The sequence below is a fragment of the Stenella coeruleoalba genome, assembly GCF_951394435.1.
Source record: "Stenella coeruleoalba genome assembly, chromosome: 15".
NCBI lineage: Eukaryota > Metazoa > Chordata > Mammalia > Artiodactyla > Delphinidae > Stenella > Stenella coeruleoalba.
In genome coordinates this window covers 24,257,703-24,278,485 of record NC_137161.1, presented here as the reverse complement: position 1 = coordinate 24,278,485, position 20,783 = coordinate 24,257,703, and the positions used below count along the sequence as shown (strand labels likewise).

Here is a 20,783-nt window from a genome sequence, read left to right as displayed (position 1 = left end):
CAACTAGAGAAAGCCCACGCGCAGCAATGAAGACCCAATGCAGCCAAAAATAATAAATAAATAAAAGGAAAAAAAAAGCTAGAAATAATTAAGCTTAGTGAGGAAGGCATGTCGAAAGCTGGGATAGGATGAAAGCTAGGCCTCTTGCACCAAACAGTTAGCCAAGTGGTAATGCAAATGTAAAGTTCTTGAAGGAAATTAAAAGTGCTACTCCAGTGAACACATGAATGATAAGAAAGCAAAACAGCCTTATTGCTGATATGGAGAAAGTCCAAGTGGTCTGGAGAGAAGATCAAACCTGCCACAACACTCCCTTAAGCCAAAGCCTCATCCAGAGTAAGGCCCTAACTTTCTTCAATTTTATGAAGGCTGAGAGAGGTGAGGAAGCTATAGAAGAAAAGTTTGAAGCTAGGAGAGATTAGTTCATGAGGTTCAAGGAGAGAAGCCTGTCTCCGGACCATAAAAGTGCAAGGTGAAGTCGCAAGGGCTGATGTAGAAGCTGCAGCAAGTTATCCAGAAGATCTACCTAAGACAATTAATGAAGGTGGCTACACTAAACAACAGATTTTCAATGTAGACGAAACAGCCTTATTTCAGAAGAAGATGCCATCTAGGACTTTCATAGCTAGAAAAGAGAAGTCAATGCCTGGCTTCAAAGCTTCAAAGGACGGGCTGATTCTCTTATTAGGGGCTAAATTTTTTTATTAATAAAGTATGTTTAAATTAAGCTATGTACATTTTTTTAGACATAATGCTATTGCATACTTAACAGAATATAGTATAGTGTAGACATAACTTTTATCTGTGCTGGGAATCCAAAAAATTCGTGTGACTCACTTTATTGCAATATTTGCTTTATTGCTGTGATCTGGAACCAAACCCACAATATCTCTTAGGTATGCCTGTATTGTTAGGCACTTGAAAGATCTAGCAGAGCAATTGAGGGGAAAAAAGTGATTGGTACAGAAAGATAAAGCAAAACAAAAACAAAAACAAGCAAAAACCCCACAATTACTAATCCCAGAAAAAATAAAAGGTTGTACAAGAAAGAAAAAACAACCATAGTTATTACTTTTCCCAGCAGTGAATAATACATATACTGTCATAAAATATAGGTACCAACTACTGATTTAATCAAAGCTGTGACATAACTTCTCTAGGAAAACCAGGTAGAAGGGAAGTGAAGATATTGGTAAAAGAAAGCTAAATCTTTATCTCCCATAATAAGAATACAATAGATAATGTCTAAAATTTATAATTCATGAAACAGCAATACGAGGTCTTATTTGGAAATATGGAAATAAATACTAGCAAAAAAATAAAGTAGTTCCATCAAAGAAGTTGAACTAGGGATGGAAAGAAAGGGGCAGAACACTGCTATTCTCATTGTAAGCCTTTTAGAAGTTTTTGTTTTTTGTTTAAACTATGTTAACAGTGACTCTGAGTGGCAGAATTTCAGGATGTTTTAATTAATTTTTTTCTCTTGGCTTATCTAAATTTTCTATAAAATTACTTGTGTAATTTAAAAAAATGTTTTTAAGTGTTTTTTTTTTTTTTTTTTTAATCCACAGCATAAGTGTTACAAAAGCCTGCACAAATTAGGGACTGAACTTCCTTTGGGGCCTTACCTTTTATCGTGGTCAAAATGAAGAAAGCAATGAGGGTGTTGTTGATGGCGCAGGTAGACTTGGCAACACAAGACAAGACCGTGTAGGGATTTAAGAGATAGCTGGGGAAAAACACACATATTTGGCATTAGTAATCCTGGTCAAAGGACCAGGGAGTCCTGGCCACCATAGCCAGGAAGTTCAAGAGGTTTACTAAAACCATACTCAAGGGAAGGCAACTTCTTAGAAATAAGTTTTCCTAAGTAAAAGAGGATGGAGTGGGGTGGTGGCCAGTGAGTAAAAGGCACTGAACATTCACTGCCTATTCTGTGCTATGTGTTATATGGAAAACCATCATATTTCATCATCACGGATCCTGTAAACCAGCAATAACATCATTCCCATTTTGCAGGTGAGGAAACTGAGACTCAGTGGTTAAGTAGCCTAAGGTTTTACAAGCTAATAAATACATTCAAAATCAGGTCTTTCTGGCAATAAACCTATATTTTTTATTACTTCAGGTTTCAAAAGTGATAAAAATTCTACCAATTCCCACAGAGCCCTATATTTTAGGAATGGCTACAGTTATCTCTGAAAACCAGGAAAGTACTGTTTCCTCAATCAGGTTCCTAAGCTCTGACATAGGCTACCCCATTCAAGAGGTGAGAGCAGCTTAAGTTTAGTTCTCTTGGCAGCCAAGCTATATCCACCAAGCCAGACCCAAAGGACAGAATAAGTATCTGCTGAATTCAGTAAGCTAGTGGCCATTGAACTTCACAGGACAACCTGAACTTTCACTGGGAGGGAATTAAACTGAAACAGTCTTTTCCTGAGGTGGGAAGGAATGGACTGAAAAAATAAATTTGAAATGCTGAATAGGGAAATCTTATACAGTCATAACTGTGTTTTTATTTATTTTTACCCTGCTTCCACAAAAGATTTGAGGCAGCTCAAATGAGAACAGATAATAAAAAGTGAGAGCAAAATTAAAATACAAATAAAGAATCAAGACCAGGGAAAGCATAAATAAAAGGAAAAAGTAAAGGCTAGGGAAAGAAGAACAAATGGGTCTTCTACAACACTGTAGTAATCAGCTTTAAATCTGGCTCTGAGTTTCCTGGCAGACAAAGTGAAAAGAGAGACCAGTTACATAATTCTGATTATCAGATAGGAAGAAACATACCAGTGTCTCAGGGAGAGATTATAATTATTATGCGCAAATAAAGACCTTAAATCCAATACCTCTCAGAGCTGTAAGATTAGCAGTTCTAAAGCTAAAGGCCCAGAAACTGTTGATTTTTTTTTTCAGCAATTAGATAGGCTTGTTCTACAACCTTTAAAGAAATGGCTGCTGCTATTACAAAACTACCCCCTGGAGACATAGGAGTCCATAAGGGATTCATAATGTTGCCAAACCTCTAGTTCTATTAGGTAGTTTCCACCAATATTTCTAAAATACATAGATATGAACCGATACCTCAAATGTGTTTGGTGGGAGGAGAAAAAAAGCCATTTCTAAATAGCAGGTGATGTTCAAGAAGCAGCTACGCAGCCACCTATCTGGAATACTGAATAGAAGAGTCACACACAAGGCAAAGGGTTGAACAAACTGTCCTCATAAGGCCCCTTCTAAATGTGAAGCTCTAAGGTCATGTTTTTCCATGAGGAAACTTGTCTGCCTTGTTTTACTGTGTATCCTTAGGAACTAGTATATTATTAACATTTACTATTAGTTGACTGAATAATTATTCCCATTTGCCTATCTCAGGAATATAAACAGAAATAACCTGAAAGAATTAAAGTTATAGGCAGCACTGGTACTCCTAAAGAATTCTTTCATAGAGTCTCAGTAAGTTCCACTCTCTCATACTGGTCATCCAGCTGGGATGGGTCTGTTTGGTACTTTACTTCAGTTTTCTGAACTACAAATGGGGGACTAAATTGTATGTGAAACATAGGAGTTGCTTGAAATAACTGCTGCATAAAGATCAGAATTTTATGCAATCCATATATCACAATTGGAAAACCTTTTTTTTTTAGAAACACTGGTTACAAGGAGGCTGGAGCCAGATCAGCATCGAGTGAAAAAGCATTTGTGAAGGGTCGATTGTGCATGTGCTTGTGTGAGGCTTTGTCCCAACAGAGACAGGATGGCTCTGTCTCTTTTCCTGGCCAGAACCCCAGTTGTGCAACAGAAATATAGCAAATACTTGATGACTAAGACTGCAAATCTCCAAAAATACAACAAACAACATGAGAAAGTCTCATCAGATTTTCCTCACATTCATTGGCACTGAGCCCTGTTTTGTCAGAGAATACTTACAAGAGGGCAACTTTCAGAGGGATGTAACGCATTTCCATAGGGGTTCGGATGAGTTCGGCCACATCTGGGGCATACTGGTCTAGTTCTAGGAGGAGTTTCTGCTTTTTAAACTGGAAAAAAATGACAAAACACATGAAACAAATAACTTCCCATTGCTTTTAGGATGAAGACAAAAGTTCTTCCATGGCCCACATGGCCTGTCTGACCTGGCCCTACCTCTCCAGGGTCATTTCACGCTCGCTCCCCACACCTCTCACTTTCTGGGTTCAAGCACCATGAACATGCCACTGCCCTCCTGCTCCCAGTTCTTTGCATTTAACCTAGAACAACCAACTTCTTCTTCTCTTTCCCTAGTTAACTCCCACATAAGCTTTAGATCTTAGTTAAATTGTCACTTCCTCAGGAAGGCACACTCACTGCCCTGACTGTAAAAATCTCATAACACTGTTCACAGTTAGAACTTTTTTATTTATTTATGTGACTATCTTTCTCCTTCACTATACTATAAGTTCCATGAGGGCAGAGACCATGTTTATTTGCGAATACCTGGCACAGTGAGCAAACAATAAATATCTGTTGAATGGCTAAATGAATGATTGAATGGCAAAGCAGCTTTTAGTCATTTTTAAGAGTTATCATCAGCGGCCTAAGGATTCCAAAGTTCCATCAAAGCGAAATATTTTCACGCAAAGTGGAACGATCCCCTGAATGTCACAGTGTCCTGGGTTTTCTTCTGAGCGCTCCTGTTTCAAGTTTTTGACTTTCACAGAGGAAGTGGGAAATGACCATGATGAAGAGAAGGAGGAGGAAGGCTGGGTGTGGCTGGGCAGCCGGAGAGTTTACAGGGAGTGAGATGGGGGTGGAAAGCTCTTGCCTTCCCCTGTGCGTGTCCCAACAAGCTCATGGGTGTGTTCCAGATTGAAAGAAAGTTAGGCAACCCTATAAGCAAACATGGGTCACACTACAGATAGAAAAAGCCTCTGAACCCCAAATGGGTAGCCCTGCTGATTTAATGATCTTAGATAGTATAAAATCAATGCCACAACCTATTATAAAACAGAGTAATTCAGAGAAGCCAAAGTAGTGTGTGATTAAAGATTTAAGGATGAAAACACAGATGGCAACAGAATACTGCATTACACCATTTACATAAAGTTAAAAGCATGCAAAATAACACTATATGTTACTTAGGTATATTTACAAATGCACAAAAAATTAAGGCCATGTGTGGGAACGATAAACACTAAATTCAGAACAGTGGTAACTAGAGAGAAGGAGTAAGGAGACGAAAGTATCAGAGAGAGGCAACTCTATGTAAAGTATTTTATTTTTTAAGCTGAAATAGGTTCACAGTATGTATTATTCTTTATATATTTTTGCATGTCTTAGATATTTTGGATATTTAAATTTTTAAACTAAAAAAAAATTTTTAAGAGCCATCTTTCAGTTCAAAAGAAAATCCCAGGATAATCATAGAAATACAGGTAACCACAGATTTCTTGCAGAGGTTTAGGTAGAGGCTTAATCAAAAAACCTGAACAGGGCTTCCCTGGTGGCGCAGTAGTTGAGAGTCCGCCTGCCGATGCAGGGGACACGGGTTCGTGCCCCGGTCCGGGAAGATCCCACATGCCGCAGAGCAGCTGGGCCCATGAGCCATGGCCGCTGAGCCTGCGCGTCCGGAGCCTGTGCTCCGCAATGGGAGAGGTCACAACAGTGAGAGGCCCGCGTACCGCAAAAAAAAAAAACCTGAACAAACTTCAAAAACCTCCCTTTGATCATCTCTGGGAGTCCAAGTTAAATGGTGGGAATTATCATCAGTAAGATTTATGCTGCCATTCACAGCTGGGGTTATTTAATTAAAAGGGAAAAATATAAACTAAGGTGTTTTTATCAGAGAGAAGGGGGCTGGCTTAGCAAACAAAGCAGTCAATGAGGACAGCTGCAGCAGTGGTGGAAGGATGGAGGCCCCACTAGCTAAGGGTTCTAGAGTTCTACTGCAAAAAGAAGGCCACCTGGAGGGTGTGAGAGCCACAAAGAAGGCTGTTAAAAGGAAACAGGGAGTTCACCCAGTAGCAGCCAGAGAGACAGATGGGAATACAGGCCCATTCCCCAGGCTGGAAGCCAGCCAGCAGGACTACAGTAAGAGATGCAGGCAGTTAAACAGGGATGTGTAGGCCCTGGGCAAAGGTGACACTGTGCCAACAAGGAAAGAAAACTTCCTTGTAACCCCAATCTTCCAAAATACTTTAAAACAGAAAGATTTTATGAAAGGAGAGTCTCCACGAGAGAAGGGCAGTCAGGTCAGCAGTCCCCAGATTCGATGCTACCTTTCTTTTTGTCTCCCCCAATCTCACCAGCACAGGTACCATTATGCCTGGCCTTAGAACTCAATATTGACTCAGATCCCCTAAGCACAGACAAAATCCCTTTAAAACATCCCCATGCATCCAGTTAGAGACAGGAAAGTGGCTAAAAATCTAAGGAAAATTAAACACACACACACCAAGAAAATATTAGAAGTATAAAAATAAATGAGGGGCGTCCCTGGTGGTGCAGTGGTTAAGAATCCGCCTGCCAGTGCTGGGGACACGGGTTCGAGCCCTGGTCTGGGAAGATTCCACATGCCCACAGAGCAATTAAGCCCGTGCGCCACAACTACTGAGCCTGCACTCTAGAGCCCGCGAGCCACAACTACTGAAGCCTGCACGGCACAACTACTGAAGCCCGCGAGCCTAGAGCCCATGCTCCGCAACAAGGGGATCCACCACAATGAAAAGCCCGCGCATCGCAACGAAGAGTAGCCCCCGCTCGCCGCAACTAGAGAAAGCCCATCCACAGCAATGAAGACCCAACACAGCCAAAAATAAATAAATAAATAAATAAGGTTAAAGAGTACAATTTAAAATCCAAAGATAGGTATATTTCTAGGTATATTCAGAAGCCTCAACAACAATGAGATTTAAAGCAGGAGAGGTTAAAAGTGACCTAAAAAGTAATTACCTGAATGTGTTACCTTTGTAATCATTAATCAGCTTTTCCATATGTATGTTATATTTTAGCAGAAATTTTTGAATTAAAAAAAATTTCCAGGGTGGAGTTTTCCTTCCCTTTTACCCACTACCCCATGCAGCCATTTCCCTGTCCCTTGAAAGGTTGATTTTTGCAAGGACATAATTCCCCTACTCCAAATAAAGAGATTCTTCTAATCACTGAAGCTGTGTCTACACCCCTTTGCATCCCCAAAACCTATAGCGGGGGTGAATATTCCACCCCCACTGTATCTCCAACTGTTAGCCTCAGCACATTCCAAATTCAGGAACCTATCCTCCAAATTCACAACCCTCTAAGCATAGTAGGGGATACAGGTTTTTATCACTCCCTATCAAACCACCTGTAGCTTTCTAACATGAATTCTGAGTTCCAAATAAGTGCAGTCTCAGCAAAGGACAGACTAGACCAACATTGCTTCTGTCAAGTGAGGCACATGTAAAATGTCATGAGAATCAACTGGTCACAATCAATCAGCATTCATATTCCACATGCTCAAGTTGGAGATTGGGGTGGGGCTGGAGTCTTCCATCTCTGCACCATAGTTTACCAGGATGCATTTGGGTGCAGACACAGCTTCATTACCAGGGATAAAAAATCTCAAATTCTAGCAAGATTAAAATACTTCCAGACTATATGATATGGGCCCATTCTGACAAACTGGGAAAGATTTGGGGGAAGATGTGCTAATATTGTATCCAAGTCAACAGTAGTATGTTAGTATCATCAAAGTCTGCCATTTAGAATGAGTTAATTTTTGACACAGGGTAAATGAAACTCTTATTCTAACCAAGAAACGTAATGTTCTAGTAGGCTGAATTCTGAGGATGGAGAAGCAAAACTATTCCAAATTTTTATTTGGTGATAAAGTTTTATCTTGGTGATAACAGATAGCATACCCTGCCTTGGTGTGCTCAAAACCAGGGTATTGACAATAGCTCATTCAGTTTTCTCTCTCCCTCTTTAAATCACACAAAGAAAAAAAAAGAGATCTCTATATGTTTCCATATAAAGTCAGAAATAACTAAGAAATGAATTAAAATTACTGACGCACTAAATTAAAAGTATCTCTTCTATTGACACTGAAGCTGACTTCGTTAAGAAACTCACTGAAACCTAGTTTCATTATTTCCCCATAAGCTTCTCCTCCCCTTAAAAATTGTTTTAATTGGAGTATATGACAGCTGATCAGTAAAAAAAAAAAAAAAAAAAAGGAATGCATATGATGGTAGCATCTCTAATCAACTTTCATTAAAACACATTTCCGAAAAAAACCCCCAACACATTTCAGTTTTATATTTTCTTTGAAAAGATCTGATTGTGTTCTTAGATGAAAGCCACCAAACCTCCCTTAGATATTCACATATATCCCATATATACATGCTATTTTTTTCTCCAGTGTTTTATATTTAAAACTTTCAAACTACAGAAAAGTTGAAAGAATAATTCAATAAAACACGTAGATCCACCAACTGTTAACATTTTGCCACATTTTCTTTATCTCTACACACACACACACACAGACAAAAGCACACACGGGAACCATTTTTCTTCCAGAACCATTTGAAAGTAAGTTGTAAACATCATGACCCTTCACCCCCTAAATTTTTTTAATAGATTTTTTTTTATAAAACTTTTATTTGTTCTGGACTTAAATCCAGAATATATAAAGAAAACTTAAAACTCACTAATAAAAAGATAATAAGCCAATAAAAATGGGAAACAAGTTGATCAGACTCTTTACAAAAGAAAACATATAAATGGCAAATAAACAAATGAAAATATGCTCAACATCATTAGTCACTAGGGAAGAGCAAATTAAAACCACAAGGAGATACCACCAGTGACATGCCCACTAGGATGCTGAAAGTAAAAGTACCAAGCACACTATGATAGGCAGACTAGTGGCCTCCAAAGATGTCCATTCTAATCACTGAAACATGTGAATCAATCCATCTTGTTGTAACAGTCCCCAAATAAGTCTTCATTATTGTTCTTTTACTCAGTAAATGCTTGTCCTTCCTTCCACTTATTTCCTTCTTAGACACATTTTTTGATCATTCTTTTAATGAAGGTCTGAGAATGGCAAATTCTCTACATTATTTTTTCTATCTTAAAATCAGAAAGATGATTTTAATCTTATTTCTCAATAAAATAATAACATACATTTGTAAAGCAAACAATTTTAAGAATATTTCTCTAAAGGCTTTCTGGAATTCCTAAAGGAAATTTATCTATTTTAGAAAGAAAATTCCAAGGAATTATGGAAAACAACATAAAATTATCAAGTAGCCCCCTCCCCCTACAACACACAGTAATCATTCTGGTACAAAGCACTTTTTTTTTTTTTTTATACAGCAGGTTCTTATTAGTCATCAATTTTATACACATCAGTGAATACATGTCAATCCCAATCGCCCAATTCTCATAGATGAGATAAAGAGGGTGTTTTTAAATTAATTAATTAATTAATTTTTGGCTGCCTTGGGTCTTTGTTGTTGCACGCGGGGCTTTCTCTAGTTGCGGCGAGCGGGAGCTACTCTTTGTTGCGGTGCGCAGGCTTCTCATTGTGGTGGCTCCTCCTGCTGTGGAGCACGGGTTCAAGGCACAGTAGTTGTGGCTCGCGGGCTCTAGAGCACAGGCTCAGTAATTGTGGCACATGGGCTTAGTTGCTACGTGGCATGTGGGATCTTCTCGGAACAGGTATCAAACCCATGGACCCTGCATCGGCAGGTGGATTCTTAACCACTGCGCCACCAGGGAAGTCCCACCCCTAAATATTTGAGCAGGTAACTTCAAAGAACAAAGACTGGAGTTTACATACACGAACTACCTTGGGAGAAGAAAATAACCACTACTATTTTATTTCTGAATTCCTCTGCTTATAAATCTCATGCCCAGTTATTTCATCTCTGGCCTTCTAGGGAATCCTGTTAAAGCATTTTACATCAGCCCTAAAATTTTCCTTTCTTTTCTTTTCCAGCTTTCTTGACATATAATTGACATATAACATTGTATATGTTTAAGGTACACATGATGATTGGACATATTATATACATATATTGCAAAATATTACAATAAGGTTAGTTAAAACACCTATCACCTCACATAACTATGTGTGTGTGTGTGTGTTTGTGTGTGTGTGGTGAGAGTATTTGAGGTCTACTCTCTTAGCAACTTTCAAGTATACAATACGATATTGTTAACTAGAGTTACTATGCTGCACAGTAGATCCCTGGAACTTAATCATCTTACAACTGGAAGTTAGTACCTTTGACCAACATCTCCCCGTTTACCCCACCCCCCAGCCCCTGGCAACCATCAAGCTACTCTCTATTCCTATGAGTTTGACTTTTTTAGATTCCACATATAAATGAGATCATACGGTATTTGTCTTTCTCTGTCTGACTTATTTTACTTAGCAAAATGTCCTCAAGGTTCACCCATGTTGTCACAAATGCTCCATTAGCTTAAGATGTATACTCCCTGGTCTTAGTGATGTTAAGTCTCTAATATGCAGTTCTTAATCCCTTAAGGGGGGTAATCAAGGACTCCTTGAGCACTGATAGCAACTATGGACTTTCTTCTTGGAAAAAATGATATAAGCACATACACACACAATTTTTCATACCATTTCAAGGGCTTTATAGACCCGTTAAGCCTATAAATGGACCCCAAATTAAGAACCCTCAGTCCAGATATTTTAAAAACCTCTTTGAGGTCTAAAATTCTAGAATTTACCCACTTTATGTTACTGATGACCAGAGCACAGAAAGGCAGACTGCTAATTCTGGTTCTATTACTTGGTAACACAAGTGAAAATGAACCACAAACAGACAACATCAATGGAATGCAGCCTTCACTCACCCCAGTCTAAATCCTCTCAGTGGCTCCCAGCCAGTCAATGAGGACTGCAGACAATTTTTAAAATAACTACATAGATAGTACACATGGTTAATCTGTTAACTCTCTCAGAATCCAGGAAAATGAGAATGGTCCCATTACACAATTCTCCTTGGCTATTACATATGGTTTTCAATAGGTATTTAATACATGCCAAATTTTCCAATTAAGATTGCTCTCTGCAGGGAAATAGAAACTACATTGGGAATCCAGTTTTACCTTGGATGGGCATAAGACAGTGAGTTAAAAGCTCTATTCATTTTCTTTTGGAAAGAAAAACTGGTGAAAAGAATGGAAGACTTTTTTTTTTTTTTTTTGTGCGGTACGCGGGCCTCTCACTGTTGTGGCCTCTCCCGTTGCGGAGCACAGGCTCCGGACACGCAGGCTCAGCGGCCATGGCTCATGGGCCCAGCGGCTCCGCGGCATGTGGAATCTTCCCGGACTGGGGCACGAACCCACGTCATCTGCATCGGCAGGCGGACCCTCAACCACTGCGCCACCAGGGAAGCCCAGAATGGAAGATTTTTAAGGGTCTTCATTAATATAACAGTAGTTCAACTCCATTTACTCCAAAAAGTCTGAACCTGGATAGGTGAGTGGATATTAAGCCACGAAGATTAAGCTGACCTTTCTATATATATTAGTAAAGCTGTCTTATTGGTTTGGGTTTGGTCATTCCAGGGATGGCTGAACAAGCCAGAAGCTTCACTCCCACTTCTTAGGATTTTAAGACAGCTGATCTTTAAGTACATGACCTTTGATTTTTTGTGATAACAGAGATCATCAGGCTACCGAATTTCACTGGTTTTGTCCCACCCACTGACTACTCACCACAACTTTATTGAAGTCCTGGATTGCAAAATACAGGGCAATGGCAGTGAGTGCATCAGTTATCTGTCAAGAGAAAGAGAAATAAAAGGAAATGACTCTAATTAGTACAGGAGTAATGGAATGCTGCCAGAGCATGGAGTTTTGGGATGGTGATGGACTATCCAGTACTGAATTCTTACATTCAGGTAGAACTTCAACCCTCACTTTGACTACAAAGATAAAGCCTCTTCAGGGAGGTCTGACCAGAAAACTCTGAGGACTAGGACCCACTAAGGCTTACATCAGTTTGGTGTCCCACATCTGCTCTGTAATCGCAAGTTATTTAAGTTTTCTATAAAATGAGAATAATACCCACTGCTTTGCAGGCCTGATGCAGGTCAAGTACTTAGCGCACAGTAAGCCCTCAACAAGCCACAGCCATTATAATTATTAATGAAGACCTCAGTGGACCTCCTACTTGACCCAGATTTTCAACTCTAGATTAGACAAGTGTTTCAAATTTCTACACTCAAAACATAGCCCTGTTTTCTCAATTTTGAAGGTTCTTGCCCTTAAAGTCTCATCTGGCCCATGTCCTCTGCACAGAATGTCTTGGCAGAATGTTTAGGAAATTCCGGATGCCCTCTATACTGGCACCACAATTAAAGCCAATCATAGAACCCTGAATGAAGCTAGAAATTCAAGAATACATAGTCCAGAAATCAAATTTTAAAACTATAAGGAACTGGAACTGGTCAGATGCCAGAGACGACTACTCACACATCCATAAAACTATCACAGTTCCATGAATTCACATTTAAGATAGCTTTTTGCTTTTATGTTCTGAGAAACTCCTCAGCTCCTAATATAGATTTTTTTCCCCTTAAAAACAAGAAGATAAAAGACTCTAAAATTAGGGCTTCCCTGGTGGCGCATTGGTTAAGAATCCGCCTGCCAATGCAGGGGACTCGGGTTCGATCCCTGGTCCGGGAAGATCCCACATGCTGCGAAGCAACTACGCCCGTGCACCACAACTACTGAGCCTGTGCTCTACAGCCCGCGAGCTGCAATTACTGAGCCCGCATGCTGCAACTACTGAAGCCTATGCACCCGAGCCCATGCTCCGCAACAAGAGAAGCCACCGCAGTGAGAAGCCTGCACACCGCAACGAAGAGTAGCCCCCTCTCGCTGCAACCAGAGAAAAGCCCATGTGCAGCAATGAAGACCCAACAAAGCCAAAAATAAAATAAATAAATTTATTTTAAAAGACTCTAAAATTGGGCTTCCCTGGTGGCGCAGTGGTAGAGAGTCCGCCTGCCGATGCAGGGGACACGGGTTCGTGCCCCAGTCCGGGAAGATCCCTCATCCCGCGGAGCGGCTGGGCCCATGAGCCACGGCCGCTGAGCCTGCCCTCCGCAATGGGAGAGGCCACAACAGTGAGAGGCCCGCGTACCACAAAAAAAAAAAAGACTCTAAAATTAAAAATACATACATACTGATTTTATGTGGAAGGTTACTTACCATAAATACCAATTCAGCATAGTCAATCAGGAAATGAAAGAGGTATATTATTAATGGAGTCTGCAGGAGAAAAACAAATACATTAAGTTAAAAGTTAATGTTATCAGCTTCCAGAGTACAGGGTGGGGAGGAGGCTATTCTGTCAACAAAAATCTCTTTCTTTCCTAGAATACTGTTCCATGCTAGTTTGCCAGCGTACATATGAGGGAGAATTATTTAGCATCACTTGAATCATTTTGTGCCACTGGGACTATCTGCTGAATTGAGTAAAGAGAATAAACAAAATCTAATGTGTTAAATACCTGGTGAAGAGCTGTTTACACAGTAAAGGTATGAGGTGAATTTTAGTTTTAAGACATATATAATAGGCACGGGAAACTCCATAATGGACCAGGATTGTTGAACTCATAAAATAAAATGCAAAATGTTTTCCCTTCTTCTATTCTCTGAGATGTTTTATATGATTAGTGTTACTTCCTCCTCAAACAGTTGGGAAATTAACTCACCATGAAGCCATCTCAACCTCAGTTTTCTTTGAGAGAAGATTTTAAATTACAGATTCAATTTCTTTCACAGATAAAACACTATCCGGATTTGCTATATTTTTCTTAGCCATTTGCTATTTTTTTCTTTTCTTTTCTTATTTTTTTTCTTGGTTTTCTAGGAATATGTTCATTTCACAAAAATTTACAATTTTTTTGGCATAAAATTGTTCATAATATTTTATTTGTGTCTACAGGAACTATAGTGATTTTTCTTTCCCAATATTGGTAACGTGCATCTTCTTTTTTTTTAATCTTGACAAATTTTGCCAGAGATTTCTTAATTTTATTAGTCTTTCGAAGTACCAACTTTGGGCTTTAATGATTATTATACTTCTTTAATTTCTAAACTTTACAATACACAATTCTTCAAACTTTTCTGGGGATAATTACTTTTTCTGATGATACCTAGATCACTGATTTTTAGACTTTTAAAAAAAATTTCTTTGTTTATTTATTTATTTTGGCTGTGTTAGGTCTTCGTTGCTGTGTGCAGGCTTTCTCCAGTTGTGGCGAGCAGGGGCTACTCTTCGTTGAGCGGTGGTTTCTCTTGTTGCAGAGCACGGGCTCTAGGTTGTGTGGGCTTCAATAGTTGCAGAACGCGGGCTCAGTAATTGCAGCTTGCGGGCTCTAGAGCACAGGCTCAGTAGTTGTGGCTCGTAGGCTCTAGAGTGCAGGCTCAGTAGTTGTGGTGCACGGGCTTAGTTGCTCCGCAGCATGTGGGATCTTCCCAGGCCAGGGATCGAACCCGTGTCCCCTGCATTGGCAGGCGGATTCTTAACCAATGTGCCACCAGGGAAGTCCTAGTCTTCTTTCCTAAAACAGTTGACCCTCGAACAATGTGGGAGTGCTAACCCCCACACAGTTAAAAAATCTGAGTACAGGGCTTCCCTGGTGGTGCAGTGGTTGAGAGTCTGCCTGCCGATGCAGAGGACACGGGTTCGTGCCTTGGTCCGGGAAGATCCCACATGCCGCGGAGCGGCTGGGCCCGTGAGCCATGGCCGCTGAGCCTGCGCATCTGGAGCCTGTGCTCCGCAACGGGAAAGGCCACAACAGTGAGAGCCCCATGTACCGCAAAAAAAAAAAAAAAATCTGAGTACAACTTTACAGTTGGTCCTCCATATCCATGGTTCTGCATCCTCAAATTCAACCAACCTCAGATTGTACAGTACTGCAGTACGTCCTTATTGGAAAAAATCTGCGTATAAGTGGACCTACCTGTGCAGTTCAAACCTGTGTTGTTCAAGGGCCAACTGTATATTCATTCAAAGCAATACATTTTCCTCTGAGTATGGCTTTAGCTGCATCATACAAATTTTGATATGTTGTTTTATCAACATCATTCAGTTCAAAATACTCTAATTTCTCCTGAGATTTCTTCTTTAATTGAGACTATAGTGTAATTTCAAATTATTTTTATTTTCTTTTTATATTTTTGTAATGTATTTATTATTATGGTCACAGAAAATACTCTGTATTATTTCAATCATTTAAAATGTGTTGTGGGGACTTCCCTGGCAGTCCAGTGGTTAAGGCTCTGAGCTTCCACTGCAAGGGGCATGGGTTCAATCCTTGGTTGGGGAACTAAGGTCCCACATGTCACGCGGCACTGTCAAAAAAAAAAATGTGTTGTGACTTGCTTTGTGGTCCATAATATGGTCAATTTTGATAAGCACTCCAAAAACACTTGAAAAGAATGTGCATACTAACATTTAATGGTGTAATATTCTATGTATGACATCTAGGTTGTTTGTTAAGGATTTATTCAACTCTGCTATGTCCTTGTTGATATTTTTGGTCTGTTTGTTATATCAGTGACTGAGATAGTTAAAAATCTCCCTCTTTGACTGTGGATTTGTCTATTTCTCCTTTTAGTCATGTCACTTTTGCTTTATATATTTTGAAGCTATGTAGTAAGATGAATTTATGTGTAGAATTACTGTATCTTCTGGGTGTTGATCTTTTTATCATTATAAAATAATCCTCTTTACCTCTAGCAATGTTTCTTGCCTTAAAGTGTTCTTTATCTAATATTAGTATAGCTACATCAGCTGTTTTGGGGTAATGTTTGCATGATATGTCTTCTCCTATATTTTTACTTTCTACTTTTTCATGTGTCCTAATATATTTCAAATGTGTTTCTTAAAAGCAGTATATAATTATTTTTTAACCCAATCTGATAATCATTATCTTTTAGCTGGATTTTAGTCTATTTACATGTAATATAATTACTGATATATGTGTGTTTAAGTTTACTGTCTTACTATTTCATTTTCCATCTGTCCCATTTTCTCTATGCTGTTTTCTCTCCTTTCTTGCTTGCTTCACTATTTTTTATTATTCCATTTTCCCCTCTATTAGCTTGTTGGTTATACATTTAGCTACTATTCTTTGAGTGGTTAACTTATAGATTATGACATAAGTCTTTGAGTTTAATTAAAGTATAATATAAATGATTACTTTTACCACTTCCTAAACAATAAAGAGACCTCTGAACACTTTAAACTCCATATAGCTTCTCTCAGCCTTTCCTGTTATTGTTGTTATAGCTTTAATTCTACATATATTTTAAACCCAAAATACATTATTATTATTGTTTTATCAGTCAATACTTATTTAGATTTACCCATATATTTACCTTTTCCATTGTTATTTATTCTTTCCCACATTCCATGAAACTGTCAAGGATCATAATCCTTCTGCCTTTTTGTATTTTTTTAAATGTGAGTTTGCTGGCAATAAATGCTATCAATTTTTATCTGCTTGGAAACCTGTTTAATTTGCTTTTATTTCTAGAGATATTTTACTTAGTATAGAATTCTATGTCAGTAGATATTTTCTTTCAGTACTGTAAAGATACCTTTTTATTGTCTTCTGGATTCCTTCTTTTTTTTTTTTTTTTTTTTGTTTGTTTGTTTGCTGTACACGGGCCTCTCACTGTTGTGGCCTCTCCCGTTGCGGAGCACAGGCTCCAGACACGCAGGCTCAGCGGCCATGGCTCACGGGCCCAGGCGCTCCGCGACATGTGGGATCTTCCCAGACCAGGGCACGAACCCGCGTCCCCTGCATCAGCAGGTGGACTCTCAACCACTGCGCCACCAGGGAAGCCCTGGATTCCTTCATTTTTGTTGAAGGGTTAGTTTCCATCTTGTTTCTCTTTAAAGATAATTGTCCCTCTTTGGCTGCTTTTAACCTATTTTGGTTTTGAGCAGTTTTATTATGATGTGTGTTTTCTTTGAATTTACCCTGCTTGGGTTTACAGAGTTTTTTGAATTGAAATATTTCATAAGTTTAAAAAAATTTCAGCCACTAATCTCTTCAAATATTGTTTCTTCCTCATTCCGTCCCTTCTCCCATTCTGAAACTCTATTTGTATGTATGTTAAACCTTTTTACTTTTTACTGTATCTCATAGATTGCTTTTTTTTTTCCCTCTATTTTCTATCCTTTTCTCTCCAAGCTTCAGTATGGTTATTTTCTATCTTCCAGATCACTTATCTTCTCTTCAGCTTTGTGTAATCTGCTGTTAACCTTGCCTTTTGCATTCTTAATTTGTTATTATGTTTTCTAGTTCTAGAATTCCCCTTTGATCATTTTTACATATTCCAGTTCCCTGGTGTAATTCACTATTTGTCACTTATTTTTTGAACATATCAATCACAGGTCACAGTCATTTTAAAGTCCAAGTTTGACAACTCCAATATCTGGATCACTTGTGAGTTTGTTTTTAGTGCCTATTTTTTTCTATCTTTTATTATGCTTGGTAACTTTTAATTGAATGACAGACACTGTGCAAAAGAAATTGTAGAGGTTCTGGATTTTCTTCCAGTAAGGGTTTCTTTAAGCTCCTGGCAAGTATTGATAATTAGAATTGTATCACCTTAATCTAATTAGGGGTTAAGCTAATTAGAAGCTGGCTTCAGTCTTTGTAAGACTAGTCTATACATGGTCTACCCTCATTCTTTGAGTGTAGTCCTTTAGAGGACCCAACTAGAAGCCAAGTCCTTTGCCAGAGCCCTACCACCTTGGTTAGAAGTGCACTTGAATTTGTATTTCCCCAGCACCATTAGATTGCCAAGAGCTCTGCTTAGATCTGTAGCTTCTTACCATCCAATTTCTGTTCTCTTTCTCTGCCCCCTCAGCCTGTGCCACTTACAAATTGGTAAATACATCAAGGAGAAAGCAGCTCAGACTGTCGATCTCACTTTTTGCAATTTCCACTCTGGGATCTCAGCCCTTCAAGTCCTGGTTATCTTGCTACTTTCCAATGCCATCAAACAGATGTTTTTTGTGTTCCTCCTGCTTTTCTAGTTGTTCTAGGCAGGCTGGTTGGTCTGCTATTACAAGCCAGTTCACAAATCCACCACACCAGAAGGAAAGTACATGACTTGGTTTTAGTGAGCCCATGCTGGTGACTCAGAAGCACCTCTTCCCAACTCCCAACCACATGTAAAAATGTGTCTTATGATGCCGTAAAGGTTATTGACAGGTTTTTTCGTGAGATCATGCTAGTGTGGTAGAAAGAACAAGGCTTTGGGGTCAGACTCAGGTTTAAAACCAGGTTCCACTTATGTACCTCTGGGCAAGTTGTCTTCCCCTCTGAGCCTTAGTTTCCTCAGCTATAAAATAAGTAGAGTGACCTATTTCACAGGGTTCTTGGGAGAATTAAGTGGTAATATTCACAAAATACTTAGCATAGTGCCTAGCATACAGTAAAACTCAATATGTTAGCTACCTGAGATCAACTTTTTACCTCTTTTTGAAAATAGGGAAATCAGCTTTGCCTTTCAAAGTTCTAAAAGAATTAAACTTTTACAACTATCTACTAATGGATTCTTTTTTGCATTTATCTTTGTTTGTAAGAGGTAGCAACTTGATATTTATATTACCAATAGCCTGCTTTCAAAGTGTCTTGATGCTTCAGATAGTTTAGAATGGCACTAAATAGGTCTCAGAAATAACAGAACAAACTGTTCTCAAAAAGTCTATCAGCAATTGGGCTCACTTCCGTAATGAACTAACATGTACACAGTAGTTAGTTTAATTGCATATCATACTATTATAGAGAAGCATGCACTGAATATAATTTGTCTTTATGCTACATCTCCATTTAGGTGACTACTCCCAGTCAGGGTAGGGTATATATGGATAAACTCACAATTTTACTATCAGTACTTGACTAAACACAGAAAACAGAAACGTCTGTTGAAGGCAGTCATAAAATCTAACCTGTGGTTGCTAAATCACTTTTTTCTCTCCTGTGCAGATTTTTCTTCTCCACTTTCACATATTCTTACCTTTCCTTAAGAAATAGATAATAAAATCTGCTAAAGATTAAGAAAGAAACAATACAAAGCAGCAATGAACTTTCTCTCCAAAAGTATGCTTTTCATTTGGCTTGATATAATTTTATTTCTTTATAGTGTTTTATTACTTAGAAAAACTATATTAAAATATAGGTAGCTCTTGATTTATGAATGCTCAGCTTACAAGCAAATTAACCCATATTCAGGAATGAGGAGCAAGGCACTCTGAGTTTGAAGTCATCCTCACTACGCTCAGGGGAAGCAACTGTTCTTGCCCCTTAATTCAGAGTTTTACAGGTTAACAGCCCTAACGGGGTTACCTTAGACAGGTATAGAGAGTTAACATGCTTCTAGTAGCTAGAAATTCCTACCTCTGGCCTTTATCCCCCTTTACACACGTATGCACGCATGCACACACGTGATGAGGAGTAAGAATGTATTTTAGGCTCCCTCACTGTATCCAAGAAAACATTTTCCCAGAGAAAAAACATTTTAAATGATGGTTAAGTGGCTAGATATAGCTCTTCCATTTATTCATTTGACATATTCTTTCTGAAAGGATTATTTCACATTTTCCCCTCTCCTCAACCTCCAACTTCTCTCTCCAGTTCTCACTTGTAGCCGACAATCTCATTTCTTATATCACTGAGAAAAGAGAAGCAATTAAATGAGAACCACCTTATTTTCCCACTACCCAGTTGACCAACTTCCTCTATCTATATCTATATTCTCTACTGTTCTCTTATTAACAACGGATGAACTTCCTTTCTTCCTATCTAAAACCAAACCCTCCTTGGGCTTCCCTGTGGCGCAGTGGTTAAGAATCCACCTGCCAATGCAGGGAACACAGGTTCGAGCCCTGGTCCGGGAAGATTGCACATGCCGCGAGCAACTAAGCCTATGTGCCACAACTACTGAGTCTGTGCTCTAGAACCCACAAGCCACAACTATTGAAGCCTGTGCACCTAGAGCCTGTGCTCCACAACCAAGAGTAGCCCCCACTCGCCACAACTATAGAAAGCCCACACGCAGCAACGAAGACCCAACGCAGCCAAAAATAAAATAAATTTATAATAAATAAACAAATAAATAAATAAAACCAAATCCTCCACCTGTGAACTGGTGATCCTATTCCTTCTGGCCTCCTCAAAGACATTGCTCATTCAATCCTCTTTCTTACATCATCAACTTCTTTATCCACAGAATTATTCCCATCAGCATTCAAATATGCAGATCCTCATATTTTAAAAATCTTCACTAGCCATCTCCGCCCAGCTACCATACCATTTCTCTGCCCTCCTTTAGAGTAAAACTCCACAAAAAGGTTGTCTATACTCTGTCTTTCCACATCTTTCCCTCAGTGTACTTCGATCAGTCTCTTGTCCCTATACTCCAATGAAATTACTGTTGCCAAAGTCTCCAAAGTCTCAATTTTGGCAAATTAATCATCAATCTTCAATCTAAATTTTCTCAACCTTGAAATAGCATTTGACATAGTTTTTACTCCCTCCTTAAGCAATTACATGGTCATCTAGCATCCATGAACATTCCCTTGATTTTCCTCCTTTTCAGCTATATTTGCTGGTTCCTCTTCCCCATCCCAACCTTGACGTATCAGAGTGCTCTAGGTCCTGGTATTATTTATGTTAATTCACTCCCTAGGTATCTTAGTTATCTATTTCTGTGTAACAAACTGTCCAAAAACTGAATAGCTTAAAACAACA

General features: G+C 39.0%; 1 protein-coding gene across 8 annotated transcripts in view; it reads right to left on the bottom strand.

Annotated features, from left to right (window-relative positions):
• The window catches only part of PIGU (phosphatidylinositol glycan anchor biosynthesis class U), a 127,944-nt gene that overhangs the window by 93,715 nt on the left and 13,446 nt on the right, over positions 1 to 20,783 (bottom strand). For 6 of the 8 annotated variants that reach the window (XM_079946524.1, XM_079946523.1, XM_079946521.1 and 3 more), the window contains exons 3-6: positions 13,213 to 13,272; positions 11,713 to 11,775; positions 3,931 to 4,040; positions 1,629 to 1,729 (exon numbers count right to left, since the gene is read on the bottom strand). In XM_079946524.1, the coding sequence (XP_079802650.1) occupies positions 1,629 to 1,729; positions 3,931 to 4,040; positions 11,713 to 11,775; positions 13,213 to 13,272 (334 nt within the window). Of the gene's footprint in view, positions 1 to 1,628; positions 1,730 to 3,930; positions 4,041 to 11,712; positions 11,776 to 13,212; positions 13,273 to 18,982; positions 19,056 to 20,783 lie in introns of all 8 variants that reach the window. The other 2 variants (XM_079946526.1, XM_079946522.1) reach the window with 2 other exon arrangements.